The sequence below is a fragment of the Myotis brandtii genome, unplaced genomic scaffold, assembly GCF_000412655.1.
Source record: "Myotis brandtii unplaced genomic scaffold, ASM41265v1 scaffold234, whole genome shotgun sequence".
In the NCBI taxonomy this organism is placed as follows: Eukaryota; Metazoa; Chordata; class Mammalia; order Chiroptera; family Vespertilionidae; genus Myotis; species Myotis brandtii.
Genome location: NW_005358812.1, coordinates 27,242 through 44,981, shown reverse-complemented (window position 1 = coordinate 44,981; position 17,740 = coordinate 27,242). Strand labels below are relative to the sequence as shown.

At 40.1% G+C, this 17,740-nt stretch overlaps 1 protein-coding gene across 1 annotated transcript; it reads right to left on the bottom strand.

Moving 5' to 3' along the window:
* Positions 1-7,215: 7,215 nt before the first annotated feature.
* On the bottom strand, positions 7,216-8,157 carry LOC102264229 (olfactory receptor 52H1). The gene has a single exon (XM_005866585.1). The coding sequence runs from the start codon at positions 8,155-8,157 to the stop codon at positions 7,216-7,218; it is 942 nt and encodes a 313-aa protein (XP_005866647.1).
* Positions 8,158-17,740: the final 9,583 nt, after the last annotated feature.

Sequence of the window (17,740 nt, the reverse complement as noted above, 5' to 3'; positions counted from 1 at the left end):
AAATTCATAAATCGACTTTAGATATGTAAGAAGACAAAAATGGTAGGACTTATCAATTGAAAGAGGCTATGATGGAAGGAAGAATAGTAAAAGGCATTGAAAAATCAGCAAACTCTTCCATCTCCATAAACTTTAAGCCATTTTTTTCCAGTTTTGTTTTCTTGGCTTCTATTTTGTTTCCTAATTTTGGAAAAAAATTTTAGAGACAGAATATTTAAAATATGCCCATTTGTTTACTATCTCAGGTAAGCAAATGGACATTAACCTGAAGACACATTACCTGGTGGTATGAATAGAACCATATCTATAGATCTCTTGCTGGCATACCTCATAGCTGAAGAATTCGCATACAACTCATGGTTTTTATCTAATCAAACCCCATGGCATTATTGACAACATATTAGCATATAGTATCTAGATGCCACTTTAAATACCTTTATTGATTTCCTTTATTCAGTCTTAAACAAGTATTATATTAACTAACACCAGACCTCAGATGAGAATATCAAAGTGGAAGAGACCGTATAGCCCTCCCCTATGTCAAAAGCAAAATAATAGTGCACCAAATGTGTCATCCCCAATTTGACCTCCAGCTTCTGGGAATTTGGTCTGAATTCTTTTCCACCTACATTTGATTTTTCACTGTTTCTTCAGGTTATTTCATTTCTCTCTTTCTCTAGCTAACTTCCCTTCATCTCCAGTACACACCAAGCTTTCCTAAACAATATCCAAATTAGGTAAGGTTTCCAGATACACTCCTAGCACTCCACATTATCCATTCAGAGTGCTTACCACACTATTTTTAATTCGCTTAGCTTTCTCACTTAATAAACAGTAAATGGTAAGAGGACAGATGTCAACTTTGCTTACTTTATTGTCCTATTCCCTAGAACCGTGTCTGCTGCAGAATGTCCAATAAATACTTGTTGAACAAATGAGTGACAGAGGGTCCACTGGACTTTCACACCAATTAGTTTGATTATCTAAATAATATTGTGAATACAACTTACTCATGTTCCCCATCCTACCATTGAGCTACTCGTTCCTTAATCTTGTACCCTCACAGCCTGTCATAATAGCATAAGATAAGCTCCTATACTTCAACTCTGGAAAATGGAAGATCTGGAAAATCATGCAAACTTGTTTCCCATATTTAAATACTTCCAAACTGGATGAAGACTCCCAACAAACAAACCTAGGGAATCCAGAGCCACTATACATTACTGAAAGATGTTCTTGAAGAAAGGACACAACTAAATGGCACCTTTCTCACTCACCTTCAAAGTTCTATATAAAATGAAAAGGTTCATGACTTTACATTACCATTCTTTGTTGAAACTTTTCAGTTGTCACTAACTGTACGTTCTCTTTCACACTATTTACTAGCACTGTCTCTATCTTTGATCACAGAATCCTGAATAGGATTTTGTCTTTAGCAGACATTCTACTCCCATCTTATTGACAGGTCTCTGATTGATCACTGGGGTTTTTCTCCTCTTGCCTACGACTAGAAATATTATAATAATGTGCCCTATATCTCTACATGTTTTATCTTACCCAGCACTAAACAAAGATAGGTTCTTCAGTAATATCTTGATCATGAAGTACTGTGGTCTATATGTTGTACTTTTTCTTTAATTCTAAGTGTGTCTTTGTGAAGATCTCTCCTCTGCCCCCTTCAAAGAAAAAAATAGCCATGGTTTGTCCATGGGTCACAAAAGGACTGTTGTAAGATCCAATTCAGAAAGCAACTGTTCAACTCCCTTATGTATTTGTGTTTCTTCATGTGTAGGGTGAATGGATATCTTAGTACTTGCCCCTATCATCCCAAAAGAAAAACAGGACACTCATTCATAAATGCACTCACAAATTTGAACCTTCTTATCATCTAAGATAACTTAAAATTCTTTGAGGGGGCAAAGTAAATTCTAATCCCTAGATTGCTGGCCCAGTCTGGTATAGCTAGTCTTAAAGCAATCTTTAATTTTATTACATGATAAACATTATAAATTTTGATCTTCAGAAAAACTTGGAATCATTTTTGGGGAGTCCAGTGGAAGGGGCTCAAAAATAAGCCCCTAATAGACACAAAATCGGTATTCCAAGTTCTAATCTTGGCCTTTTCAATTTCCTAAAGCCCACTCTTTTCCCACCTCCATGTCTCCTCTCCACCAACTCCATTTCTCATCCACTCCACTCTACTCCCTACCAGCTTTTCTCCTTAATAACTGTACATTACTCACCACTGGCGTATACCTTGGAGGTCCTGGTCCTGGAAATGTTTTGCAAAGACAGGGTAAGGACCAGAGAATGTAGAACTACAGCAGGCACAAAACAGTTTTAGGATCCGTAAGGACAGACACAGGAACAGAAGGGTCAGACATAGGATCATGCTCACTGTAGGGAAGAACAAACACAGAGCCTAGAGGAGTGGTGTGGAAATGTACTTCCCTTCTTTTCTCCAGGGGTTAAAAACAGCTGAGAACAGAGGGCCTCTGAAACACAGGGACCCATAGGCTTCAGTTCCCAAGGTCCCAAGTAAGTCTAGGACAAGAGGGAGAATTCGACCAATTAACAAGCTTAGAAACTTACACCTCTGCTCATATTAGTGGTGGCTTGGGCATTGTGAAATCCACGATGGTAGTATACGTGAGTGTCAATGGGGTCTTGATCTGGCTTGATCAGTAATTTGATTTTCAAAAAAACAAACCCTGGCAAGAGCCAGCTCTGACATGTCTCCAGGTATAGTCTAGAGCTACTAAAACTTCTTTTGCAGAGACAGTTTTACTTTCTTCTGAATTCCTGGCAGAGCTTTATTTCATAGGTAATAATTAATAAATGTCTGTGGAATTAAATGAATCTGCTTCTAGCCTTAGATAACAAAACTTGGGAGACATTTTTTACTTTTCCTGCCACCTCCCCACTTCAGATGTGAAAAGTCTTTCCTTTTCAGATCCTTATAACAATGTTTATTCTTGTTTGACAATTCTCTTCATTTTCCTTCTGTGATGATTCATCACTACCTTTACTTCATCAGTCCATTACTAGAGTACAGGCTAATAATGTATTTGTGTGGGGCAAATCTTTAACACAAAGTACATGCAGGTGTGAAAACCATAGGTAGCTAGCCTGATGCAGATTCAAACTGCAGTATCATCCTTCCAGCAGGAAAACCCTTGATACCTTTTATTGGTTTAATGAAAAAGTCTACTTCCAATATCTAGTGACCAAATATCTGGGATTTATCACTTGTTTTACTCATCCTTTCCTTTGTGCTCTAACAAAATACTTAACTGTTTTTAAAATCAGTTTCTGTATCTATGAATATTTGGAAATATTTAATTTAAAGAAGAACTTGAGGAATAAGTAGGGAAACAATTATTAACTTACTGTGGAGAAAATAAGTCTCTAGGATCTGCATAATTTTCTCTGTGATTAGGTAGAGTTACAAATCCAGGTAGCTTCCCATCATCCAAAATAGAGATTTAATTAATTTATTACAGCTTATTTGTTTCAATTCTTACAATCAGAGAATATTATTGCATGCTTATTCTGAATTAGGAGCTTTGCAGGTGATAGGAATGCAATGATAAACAAGGCAGACACTAACCTGGTCCTCAATGATACAAGGGATGAGATAAATGACCAAGTATACAAGTAATCACCTTATTAAAGTTGTGATAATTCCTGAAATAAAATACTACATTGTGCAATGAGAATCTATATGCAGAATTAAAGAAGAAATATCTGAAGCAGTGTTGTTAATTGAAGCTTAAAGAACAATTTCCAAGCAAAAATAAAGAGAAGGCACTAGTAGTGGAAGAGACAAAATTTAATTTGATGCATTTGAGAAGTTGATACTAGGCAAGTATTGTGTCATTAACAGCAGTATCAGTTATCCCTGTGGGGCCATTTTCTCCAACATCTCCCAAATACAAGGCTAACTTCATTAAGATTCCTGGAATATTTATTTCAACTCAATATGTAGAATAGACAATTGAGTTTATGACAAGTTTAGTTTAGGGTAAATAAGAAAATGACAAAAATAATATACCGTGGAATCTAAGCTGAATAGAGAAGGAAGAAAGAAAAAGTTAGGGATGGCATGGAAGAAAGGGTTTCTGATGAAGTTTGAATATGCATGAATCTTTATTGAGAACCCATAGTGTGTCTGGTATTTTCATAGGACAGGGTATAAGAATATGCCTATGGCTAAGTTTGTGCCTTTAAGGAGCTGATAATATAGATGTGGATGGATAAATACATAAGCAAATAAGTATAGAATTATTAGAATAGTGGCATCGCCCATCAGGGTTGTTCAGTGGTTGAGTGTATACCCATGAATCAGGAGGTCACTGTTCAATTCCCCATCAGGGCACATGCCAGGGTTGCAAGCTCAATCCCCAGTGTGGGTCATGCAGGAGGCACCCGATCAATAATTCTCTCTCATCATTGATGTTTTTATCTCTCTCTTCCTCTCCCTTCCTCTCTGAAATCAATAAAAATATATTTTAAAAAACATATCCATGTGTCTTGTACTGTGGAGTACAGAAATATCTTAGTCTCCTTATCTCTTTCTACCTTCAAATAATATTATGCTGATTTACTTACAGTATAAAAACTTATAGTCAGAACACTTTCATTTCCTTTTTTCTGAACTGCCCTAAAGGTCATTACAGACATTAAAGAAAATGTCAACACACACACACACACACACACACACACACACACACACACACACACAGCATCTTAGATCATTATGCCAAGTTTACTCTATCTTTTTTTTTAAGAGAGAGAGTAAGGGAGAGGGAGAGGGAGATAGAAACACTGATGAGAGAGAAACATCAACATAGACTGGCTGCCCCCTACTTGGGATCAAGCCTGGAATTCAGGCATGTGCCATGACCAGGAATTGAACTGATGACCTCTTGGTGCACGGGTTGATGCTCAACCACTGAGCCACACTGGCCGGGTGCCAATTTTACTCTTCATATCTTGTTGTTACCTGGTGTCTGGTTGACTCTGAGTCTTAGTGATCCCATGAGGAAGAGAACAGTTTTATCATAGGGTTTCCAAGGAGATAGAGATGAAGAATAGAAAATGCAGCAGTGGTTTACCATTGTCTTCAGTTGCAGAAGGTGTGGGTCACACATGTGCTTGGGTCCCTGGTGTTGCAAATCACCCAATGCCTACAAAATATAAGTGCCCTGTGAAGCTTTGCTTCTTACTTCCACGTAATTTAATGTGTTCATCTTGATGAAAAGTATGGTTTCTTCCTAGTGGAGTCTTTAGGAAATAGATGTTTTTATCCTGGGACAGTTAGTTTTTTAAGAAAAACATAGATTGCTTCCACCCAACTCCACCTAATATACAGTCTATCCACACCAAATCTTATTTTTTTGTAAAATAGCAAGATAGTAGGACAACACACACAAAAAGAATATCACTTCTGCAATTACTTGCTCAAAGAGTCAAGGGAGTGAAAATAACATAAATGAATTGTAAATAAATGGAAATTAGTGCAAGGCTCTGAGTCTCATGGAAGGTTGTTCTTTTTATCAAAGTCTTCCAGCCCAGCCAGCGTGGCTCAGTGGTTGAGCATCGACCTATGAACCAGGAGGTCACAATTGGATTCCAGGTCAGGAACTTGGATTTGATGCCTGGACTGGGGGCTCAATCCCCAGTAGGGGCATGTGCAGGAAGCAGCCCATCAATGATTCTGTCTCGTCATTGCTGTTTCTATCTCTCCCTCCCTCTCCTTTTCTCTCTGAAGTCAATAAAAATAAAAATAAAAAATTAAAGTCTTCCATTCTCTGTACTAACCCTAAGAACAATGTTTATGTATGCTCCTGAGGACAATGAAATTATTAAAGAGTTTCAACACATAAGTGAAACAATCATGTAAATTGTAAAATGACCGTTTTGGCTTTTATATAGTGAGTGAATTGAATGGAGTGGGGAACTCCTTTAAAAACATAACTTTCGAATACTCTCCTAGAAACAAATAATTGATAAGGGCCCCAGACAAGCTTGGTGATCATGATAAAGGTAAAAATGGTATGTATTTATCTGCTGGAATGACTTATAAGCACCTCAAAATCAAATATTTAACTCAAATATTGAGTTAATTTTGTCAGAGAGTGACATCGGATAAATCAAGGAGAAGCCATAAGTTTCTGGCTTTGAAATTCATGTTTGTGGTGGTGCCATTTACCTTAAAGAAAGACGGAAAAAGAAGGGCACTTTTTATGGAGGAAGTTAGTGTTTTCCAAGTCAGTTTTAGAGAAAATAAGTTTGAAAACTTTGTGAGCCATTCAAGTGAGTAGATATCTAGGAGGCAAATCAATAAAGAATTCAGAATCAGAGAGACCTAGTTTTAGATCCTGAACCTACTAATTGTCTCTCTATAATCTTTATAAGTTTCAGTTTCCTCATCTGTGAAATTAGGTAACTAATATTGCTCTCTCAATTATTTTAATAAGACATATTGATACTTGTAAAATATGGATGAAGGGTAGTAAAGCTTTTTGGGGGGCATACAAGTGAAAATAGATACAAAAGATGATCAACACTATGTAATCTGAGATGAGTAGGAGAGAAGTAGAGCAAGTAAAAGACACAGGAGGAAAAATTAATGATGCATAGAATCAGGACTGGAGTGTGAAGCCGTACATTTGATAGTTGTAGTAAAGAGAACTGACAGCTACTTAAAGAGGAAAGGCAAGAGGGTTTTTCCTTAATTCAGACATTGAGAAACACAGATATGAGTTGCATGTTAGGAAATATCTAACCTTTAAATATCACAAAATCAGCAATAAGAAAAATGTAAACCTTAGTCTTAGTGCTCTTCTATGCCCTTCATCACCTTCTTCATACAAGTGGAAAGAAAACTAAGCCAAGAAAACCCTTTATTTTCTACAAGTCTCAAAGATTTTCTTTCTCCTATCTTACTCCTGTCTATATTTTGCACATGGAGAGAACTCTAAAATTTCAAATTAATAGGAGTTGCAGCTCTATTTTATTTATTTATTTTTAATTGTGTCATTTTTTTAAAAAATTATTTTTATTGTTGAAAGTATTACAGATGTCCCCTCCTTTGTCCCTATCCACCTGGCTCCTGCCCCACTCCAGGCCTTCTTCTCATGTCTTCCTGTGTTATATAAAATTTCATCTAATCAATTTCATCTAAATTTTGCCTTCAGTGACCCTCCCCACTCATTGTGTCTTCTTCAAAGAGAAAAGGAGAATAAATTTTTCCTGAATCTGCTTGGTCTTCACACCATAAACAATAGGATTTAGAGCAGGAGGAATGGCCACATAGAGATTGGCAAATAGAATGAGCATGTTTCGAGGGACACTGTGCCCAAAGCGATGAGCGAGGATGGAGAAGAAGGCAGGTGTATAAAACATGAGGATAACACAGACATGAGAGCCACAGGTGCTGAGGGCCTTTTGGCGGGCACCCTGGGATGAGAGGTGAAAGACAGCACGGAGGATGAAGGTATAGGAAATAGCAATAAAGATCACATCTGAGATGACAGTCATGAGAGGCACAGAAAATCCATACCAGATGTTGACGGAGATGTCAGCAGAGGAAAGCCGAGCAACCCCTATATGCTCACAGTATGTGTGTGGGATGATACGTGTCCTGCAGAAGGGTAACCGTTTCAGCAGAAAAACATCTGGCAGGATGACAGAGAAGCTTCTCACGACAGTGCCCACCACAAGCTTGATGATCACCTGTGGAGTCAGGATGGTGGTGTATCTCAAGGGGAAGCAGATGGCCACATAGCGATCAAATGCCATGGCCAACAGAATGGCTGAGTCCACCACAAAGCTGAAGTGGAGGAAGAACATCTGGGTCAGACAACCAGAGAAGGTTATTTCCTGGGAGCCAAGCCAGAGGTTACTGAGCAGTTTGGGCACTGTGGCAGTGGACAAGACGAGGTCTGTGGTAGCCAGCATAGAGAGGAAGAAAAACATGGGCTCATGGAGGCTGTGTTCAACTGCAATGAGGTAGAGGAGGATGGAATTGCCCACAATAGCCACGACATAGATGACACAAAAGGGAATCCCAATCCATATGTGGAACTTCTCCAGGCCAGGTATTCCAACAAGGATAAAGGAGCTAGGGTTGTAACAGCTCAAGTTGTACATAGTCTCTTCAATCGGGAATCCACTGGTTCTTTGAGCCCTGAGGACAAATCAGCTGTCAGAATGGGCTATGAAAGACAATTTCACTTTGGTATTGCACATGGTTGAGGACTGCACTGTCACTTTCAGGGTTCCTATATGAGAAGCACCCTCTGTCTCCTAGATGAGCTGACACCTATAGAATTGACTTGTTATTGCCTCCTTTTCTTTACCATCAACCTTTCGTTTTTATATATTATATATTTTAATAAACCATAGGAAATGGTTATTTTTGTAGGTCAGCAATTTCATGTGATTAAACCTAAATAGCTGTTTCCTTTTCTTAAGGAAATAGGCCCTGGTTCAAATGGGAAGAAATATGTGTATGAGAAAGAAGTGTGTGAGAGGGAGGAAAAGAGGGGGAGGATGGAGGGAGGGAGAGAGGGAGAGAGGGAGAGGGGGAGAGGGAGAGAGAGAGAGAGAGAGAAACTAAATAGGAGAGTGACTGACCTTTATAGAGGAAATATTATATTTCAGACAATGGATTTGATAAAATAAGCTGAAGAATTTCAATAAAGCAGTAGAAAAAAATAAAGAAAAGGGAAAGAAAATAAATGACAGGTTCCAGTGCTGTGGGTGGTATTGGAGCTTTTTTTTACCTGGTATTAAAATACAGTTCAGATTAGGATACTTACTGGTAACTAGTTCCCACTGTCCAGAGGCAATCCTTTCCCCACCTCTCAAACCCCTGCTCCCATATCCATAAAAATATATAGTCTAAGTTATATCTCCATGTTTGATGCAGACTAAACTCCTACAGGCACTGAACTCCTACAGGCACTGTTATTGTTATAGAATATAATGATAACAGTTAATGAAATCATTCCCTAAAAGGATGGTGACATCACCACCTGTGGCATGAAAGCAGGTAGACTGAGAAAGCCCCAAATGTCTCTGTAATTTAGGCTGGATTGCAAGTCCGTCCCTTGGAGCACAGACTCGCTGCCTTCTGACAAGAAGCACATTTCCTCAGGGCCACTGAGAATACATTTAAAGGGGAGAAAAATAAGCCACTAATCATTACAACTACAAAGGGGAGGAGTGTCAAAGGAAAACATCCAAACGAAGATCTGCTGCTTCAGTCACAACCTATTCTTACCTCAGTTCTTTTACCCAAAAAAGCTCTTTTTTTCTAATGAGTTCCCTACTGTACTAATGGTTGCTTTAGTTGGTCTATGCTTGAAATCAATAGTTTTCTGCCAGGATCTGTCAACTTATTATGGAATCATTGCTATCAGAGGCCTTCTTCCCAAATCACATTTTCAAGGGGACAGACCTTGCTTGGCCACTGAGTCAATGCAAGGCTACTTATTTGATAAACGATCGAGCCAGTGTAGGGTTTTCCTCTTCCCTAATTGACTGTAGTTTTCAACTCACCAAACTCTGTCTTCTCTCTTGCTTTACAGTAGTGGGATCTATTTAAACAAGTAAAAAATTAGGCTGGGAGAAGTACTGTAAGAGGTGGAATGGAAATATTTATGCAATTCCCTGTATTCCTAGGAGATAAAACTCAGATCATATGGGCCCCTCCATTACCCATGTTCAGACAAGGGATGAAATCAGCCATATTAACTCCTTTCCCTTGAGATGGAATGTAGCCTGGTGGATTGAGTAAGCTGTGGATATTGGGTCCCTAGGAGATTCAGTCTAGGCAATTCAGACACAGTCAGTTGAGATAAATTTTCAGAGGCCTAAGTATGTTCTTGTATTTGAGGTATTATTTATCCTATTTGCATAAACTTGTTCCAATAATGAAAAATACAATTAAAAATTTCTAGTCTTGATATTGGAAATACCTCAATAATTTCTTAGCCATTTTTTTACACTTTGCATTGTCATGCAAGTTTTATACTCACTTCTCAATTTACACACACACATTTTATTTTGTTTGCATTGAATCTATTAGTATGAAAATACTTGATGTTTATAATACTATATATTTCTATATAAATATATGCCTCCATTAATGGAGCTTTCTTTTAATTTCCTCAATAATTAAAGTTGGTTAAAACACTAACTTGAAAAAAACATATGTCCTCTACATGTTTACTGCAGCATTATTTACAATAGGCAGGATATGAAAACCTTCTTCTGAGGCTCTTTCAGTGGCTAAACCTAATGGGCAGCCCCCAGGTCTCAGGGTGCCTTGGCCTTTTGCTGACCTGCCCCAGGCCAAGTACTGGTGGCAGCCAGCCTTATTACACAGCTTGACTCAAGCTGCATGCAATCAGACCCAGCACAGTCAACTAATAATCGTGGATCACTCTGTATCTCCTAACAAGTAGCCCAGGGCCAGTCACAGGCAGTGCCTGACATTGACCCACAAAAGAATATGCAATGAGAATATTCACAATAAAGACAAAATAAAGATTTTTTTAAGTAAATAAAACCTATAACAATTGTAACCAAAAAGTCAGAAAAAAATGAAATGAAACTGTTTTGGCTACAAGTTTTTATACTGTATGTAGAGCAGCATAATATTATTTGAAGGTAGATAGAGATAAGGAGACTAAGATATTTCTGTACTCAGCAGAACAAAATGCATGAATATATTTTTTAATATATTTTTATTGATTTCAGAGAGGAAGGGAGAGGAAGAGAGAGAGAGAAACATCAATGATGAGAGAGAAACATTGATCAGCTGCTTTATGCACACCATGCACTGGGGATTGAGCCTGCAACCCTGGCATGTGCCCTGACACAGAAACAAACCATGACCTCCTGGTTCATGGGTTGATGCTCAACCACTGAGCCACAGTCCCGGCTAAAACGGCATGAATTTCTTAATGAAAAGAAAGACCTGAGACCTCTGAAAACATCTTAGAGAACACAGATACCAGTTGCAATGTATCATCAGTTTATTCTAGCTTTCCTAGGTTATATTAAACACCAAAAAGGTACACATGTTCCATATTAAACATAAATATTATAAAATTGCACGAGTTTGTTAAAGACAAACTCTTGGCATAATGGCATGTTTGGCAGAAAGATAATTAACATTTACTTATCTGCTGTGAAGGTTTTGCCCCCATACATGGGGGTTGTCTCATTGCCAAGGGAGCCTTGGATAAAATCCTGGGGTAGTTTTATGGATGCAGGAGCAAGAGGGAGCTCAAAGAGGAAGGGCTAGGAGTGAAAAAGTACTGAGCACTGAGTCAGAGTGAAGAAAAGCATCTTATGTTTTCCCCATAAGGAGACCTCCGAATGGAGGGCCTGGGCTAAGAATATAAGTATGCAAAAGAGCATGGCCTGAGTCCTTGACTGCCACTCTCATCAGAGACAGAAATGCACTGGCTATGCACCAAGCCTGGTGTGGGAGGGCAGATTTGTCCTATGAGGCCTGCCCTGTGAGGCAAAGCTTTTTATAATTGCCAGTGGTTGGGCCTAAAAACTTTTATGTGCATTGTCAGCCTGGAGCTGGACTCTTATCCCAATATGTCTTATCCATAGGAGAGCTTGTTTTTCATACCAGTCCCAGTTCTACTAGGCCCATCAAACAGCCAGGCCAATAGCAATAGCCAAGTGATCAGGTAGGTTCACAGTCCTCCGCATGTCCCAGGAAAATGTCTCTGTGCTGCAATTCCCATCAAGGTTTAGGGGTAAGTTAGCAAAGGTACATGGATGATTTATCAATACTGCTAATATATTCAGTAATGGGGGCCATCACAATAGAGCTTTGTAGGGTCCCAAAATAACCAGCCATGGTCTGGTTTGGGCAAGGGGCCTGGGTGGTGACAAAGAGTCTCTCCTAGACCAGACTTTAGTCAGGCCCCTCTGAACTTTCTTCTCATTGAGAAATGAACTTTAGGCTTCTGGTGTCCATCTCTGTATTGTCAACAGTAATGGGGGCCATCACAATAGAGCTTTGTAGGGTCCTGAAATAACCGCCCACGGTTTGGGCAAGGGGCTTGGGTGGTGACAGAGTCTCTCCTTGACCAAACTCTAGTCAGGCCCCTCTGAACTTTCTTCTCATTGAGCAATGACTTTTAGGCTTCTGGTGTCCATCTCTGTATTGTCCACATTTAGCCAAAATCCTGTTGACTCTTTTTGCCTGGAATTATTTTTTAAATCTTTATTGTTCAGATTATTACAGTTACTCTCCATGGTACCTACAGAGATATCACTTCTGCTCCTCCTGTGGGCTCAACTGCACCTCCCTAAGCGCCTCCACTATGTTGGCCACATGTCGATCGGGACGCAGGTTCTCAAGCTCGTAACTGACCCGGCATACAGGGCAGCTGCTCTCTTCGGAGTTGATCATGGACTCTCTGTAGTTTGCAGTGATGCAGGTTTCGCAGAAGGTGTGCCCGCAGTCCAGGATCATGGGGTTTTTTAGGAGATCCAGGCAGATGGGGCAAGTCACCACCTTGTTTATGTTCACCAGAATTCCTGAAGCCATCACAGCTGCTCCCCTGTTCCTTCCTACCTGTTCTGATCTGAGGCTCTTCTTGTTCACTGATCTCTGCCTGTTTGGAAAGGTTAAAAAAAAAAAAAAGCAGAGTAAAAACAGTGGAAAGAAATGTCACTAATTGTGTAGAAATCTAGGAAGAACAAAAATAGTTAGAGGGACAAGGAAAGAAGCATAATGACTGGAGAAAAGGACTTTTCATAACAACTTTAAATACTTTTAGTTAATCTAACATGATAAATTTACCTTTTATCTGTGCAATGGTTATTGTCCTTTACTTTTACTGAACAAAAGAATGACTTTAGGGCTTTTATACTAAGCTCTTTTTGTGACCCAACATCTCTCCCGCTTCTTTTCTATGCGAAACTCCCTCAGTGATAAAAGCACCAAATCACTTGTGGGTCTGGGCTTTTATAGCTGCTCTTCTCTCAGCAGGCAATGCTACCCTGGTGTCAGTAGGACTCACTCTCATCCTTCACTTAACTCTCTTCTTCCATGTTCCTTTATCAGAAAGACCTGCTCTTACTTGCTTATTTAGTGTAACCATTACCATCATTTGCTGTATGTTTGAAATGATTTCTCTTAGTATTATGACATAATATGTGACAATGTGTTTATGTAAATGGTCAGAGCAAACCCTTTATCAGATGCGTATACATAGTGACTACAAAGATCATTTTCACTACACACAGTTTCAGTGATGTACTCAGGGTCCCCCTTCAGAGGTTTGTTCCTACCTTACAGAGTTAATCAAAGACAAAACAGGTAATGGAACCTGCTGGGAAGTCTTGTGCTGATAAATACTAAAATTTTATGTTTGCCTGGAAATATGCCAAGGACATTGATAGGAGCCTAATGGTTTGTATGTATGTTGATGGTGGGGAGGGAAATAGCATAAATATACTCAGAGGACCACACAAGTCACAAATCAGAAAAAATAGAAATGCTGATGAAATAAATATCAGTCTTGCAAAAGAAATCTCAATATATTAGGCAAGATCATTCAACTAATTTTTCACACTATGTTTTAAAAACAAACAACTAAAATAGCACCCATAAGTACAAATATGAGTATAAACAGAGTTTAAAACACTATGACTGACATTCACCTGGAAAGTAACAGTAAATTAAATAATCACCCATATATATTCAAAAAAACTGATGTGAAAAACACTACTAGAGAGATGTGCATAGTGTTGGAAAATCAAATAATGGGGGCAGATCAAGGGTTGTCCAGCAATTCAAATTTTAATACCTAAGGGTTGAACTGAAAGCTCAGCATGAAGGAAATATGGCATATGGGAGAGAAAAAAACATATTTTGTAAAAAAAATGACCTGCTTGTCGAAGATGCACCACCTTGTCTGAGATTGAAAATACCAGTGTGGCTGGTGTGAGAAAACTGCTAGGCCTTTGGTATCACATCCAAGATTCAAATGAGCGCCTGCAGTGGCCATATCTGGTACTTCCCCAGTTGTGTAACATTTAGGGATTTCTTTCCAGAGCAAAAGTAATCACCAGTGTTGGCTGTGAAATATTCGATGGATTCAGTGTGGAACTGGGAAGATGAGTAGGATGAACAGTTAGTTGCCCAGAGGAGAGATGGTGACAGTTTTCAGGATAAGAAGATGAAGGACATGCAGAGCAGGTGATGAGTGAGACATTGGATGAGGTAAGAGGAAAGTATTGGCAGTTATAGTAAACTAGAGGCCCGGTGCACAAAATTCATGCACAGGTAGGGTCCCTAGGCCTGGCAGGAGATCAGGGCCAATCAGGTTCCTCCCTGGCTCCCCGCCTCCTCCTTCCCTTGCTCCTTCAGTGCCCCACTGACACCACTGGTCACCCACCATGTTTCCGTGCTGCCCCCCGGTGGTGAGCACACATCATAGTGAGTGGTCAAACTCCTGGTCTCCTGGTCCAACTCCGGAGGGGACAATTTGCATATTAGCCTTTTATTATATAGGATAACTGAGAATAAGGGGTGAACATCAGGCCTGGGCTCTTTCTTCCTATAAAGGTAATATTGGCTTAACCTTCTGATAAGTCCGTTTTTTGCTTTTGTTCTCTGTAAAACTCATGTGGCCACAATAAAGTGGAAGGTCAGCTACCTTAAGGCCACATTGTTGATAGCAAAATTAGCCTGATGTGGAAAGTGCATTTGGACTTAGGAGGATTTTATATGGACATAAAATGTCAGTACATAAGCTTAGACTTCACTTTTAATAAGGGCATTGTGACTTTTATAACCACCTTTGGTCTGTTTTAGGCCCTTGGATGCTATGCCTAAGGGTTTTCACATGGTAATTAGCACTTTGTAGCTCTAGGTTTACATAACCTATAGTGTTTCCCACACATCTTCTTAAAAGGCTTCTTAAAGGGCTGAGATAATGTAAATTCTATAGCACTCTGAAGATCATCCCTATGAGCTCAGCTACAGCAGCTAATGTCAGCATGCCTGTCTCCTGTCCTGTATCCTCAAGTAAGCTAAGTGAACTTGACAGCTTATATCTATCAGGTCATATCGATGGTAATGACCATCTATATTGGAAATGATGCTGGTGATAATCAGAGGGTAACAGAGTGGTGACACAGTGATGCTCATTCTCCAATCTGAACTCAATATGGCCCTGTGGCTACAGTCTAGGCTTGGAAGTTCTCTAAGAAACGCTTAGTAAATGGGACTATGAAGGAGTAAAGAAAGAAAAGATCTCAGTATATATTAATGTATTGATGGATGCCAAAGTTTGATGGTAAAAGAAAGATCTGTAGTATGAGATAATACATTTTTGCTTTTCTCTGTGCTCAGAAGGAAAAATTTATAAAGGCTGCATGGAGATGAATTTAGACCCTGTAACACTGTCCACTGGTGCATTGCCCATCGTACATGAAGGGAACCTGATAAGGAATGAGGCTGAAGGTGAACAGAAGTGTATTGCAGCTAATAGCCCAGATACTGAAAACAGCCCAGAGGCCATACACAGTTAGCACTGGCTGCAGAGACTGTGGTCTAGATCAGGCTCTAATGAACAGCAGGATCAAAGGTAGGCATTGTATCAGGGTGGATATCATTTAATATCTACCTCTGTCTTATGACTCCAGCATGACCCAAACTTGGAGTAGGAACTTTGAATTATTTCTCATCCCATCCAAGATTCAGATGAGAGAAGTTAGCTTGAAGTGCAGGCAGTCAGTGCAGGGGTCCAGTGGGAAACAAAGGCAGATGGACATGGCAGTTTGAGCCAGCCTAATCAGAGAAACCAACCATGCTGAAAAAATAGAATGTTTTTGGACACAGAGCAGGAAGCATGGGAAACAAAGAGAAGGCCTGCATTAACAAGGTGTACTGATGCATAGGAAGAGAAAGTCAGGTCCATTGCTAGACAGGTGCAATGAGGGGATCAATCATGTGCCAACAGGTAGAAATAGAGCAGGCTTGTAACAAATATATACCCCTAGAGTACAAGGCTCTATGGGAAACCCATTATTTGAGTCCCCTCCCCGTTGGGGAGTCTGAATCTGCTTGTAATAAATTTTCTATGCTTTTGCTTAAAATTTCTGATCCAAGGAGCTCATTCTTCATGACCCCAGGAAAAATCACCTTGCTCATCTTTCCAGTTATCACAAATAATCCTGAGATCCATCGAGACACTATAGAGGAGGGAGGAACAGGGTATACATTCTGCTTGGGGCTGCAGAATTTATTTTTATGGTGGGGCTACAAGGAGCTAAGGTCAAAGCAGCTGCTGCCACAGGACACAAAGAAAGTGCAGGGGAGCTTGAGTCCTCACACATGGAGTTTTACCCCACCACTATTAAGCAGTGACCAGGGCTCCACAGCAGGCGGGGAGATAGATGTGGGAACAGGAGTGGTGTCTGCGCTGGAAGGATATCACAAATGTGAAGCCCATCCTTGAGGATGTATGGGTTTGTGCCCCACATCAGAAGATAAATGACCTGAACCCACATAATGTCTACTTTTAAAAACCAAAGTTTTGCCCCGCTGGCATGGCTCAGTGGTTGAGCGTCAACCTATGCACCAGGATGTCAGGGTTTGATTCCTGGTCAGGGCACATGCCTGGGTTTCGGGTTCCATCCCCAGTGTGGGGCATGCAGGAGGCAGCCTATCCATGTTTCTCTCATCATTGATGTTTCTAACTCTTTCTCCCTCTCTCTTCCTCTCTGAAATCAATAAAAATATATTTTGAAAAGAAAGAGAATCTTCCTTTAAAATAACAAACAAACAAAAAACCAACAAGGCTTTGCTTATGCCCAGGAGATCCCTATGGTTGTAAGGCACAGGAGATTCCTCTCTTAAAGGGCTCCTGCACAGGACCTAAAGGTCTTAGAAAACTGGTCCAGGATCAGGTGCAAAAGCAGAAGTTTGAAAATGTCAATATCAAACCTAGAGAATTATTTGTGCCAAACTGTTTCCTGACAATTTCCAGGAAACAAAATCTCAATGGACTGAGATAATGCTCCAGAGAGGCAGTTTTACATGTTATTTTATACATCAAAAAAGAAGAGGCAAGTGGGTTACAAGAAATCCAATGGTGGGAGAAACCAAGATGGCGGCATAGGTAAACACCGGAAATTGCTGTCTCGCACAACAACTTCAAAAATACAACTAAAAGACAGATCGGACATCATCCAGAACCACAGGAAGGCTGGCTCAGTGCAAATTCTACAAATAGAGCGAAAGAGAAAAGCACACTGAAACTCAGAGGAGGTGCGGAAGTAAAGTGCAGAGGTACAGAGGCTGGCAACTGAGGACACGATTGTCTTTTTCAATCGGGAGGGAGTCTCAAGCTCCCCACTGCTCTGAACTCCAGTTCCAGGCGAGTCTCAGGGGATCCAGACTCATAGGGGGAGAAACTGGACTGTCTGGCATCAGTCGGAACTCGAGGGCGGCTTTCTCTCAGAGGTGCTTGCAGCGATTACCAGGACACTGAGACTCGGGACCTCTTAGGGTAGGACTGAGGAGCAGCCATAGCTGCTTGCTTCTCCCTGTTGATGCCCTGAGACCCCACCCCACCCAAGCTGTGCCCAGAGGCTTTTGCATATGAAAGGCCTGGCCCTTTGCAATCTGAAAATTACTTAACAAACTGCAGCTGGGTCAGAGAGACCCAGAACTTCCAAAAGA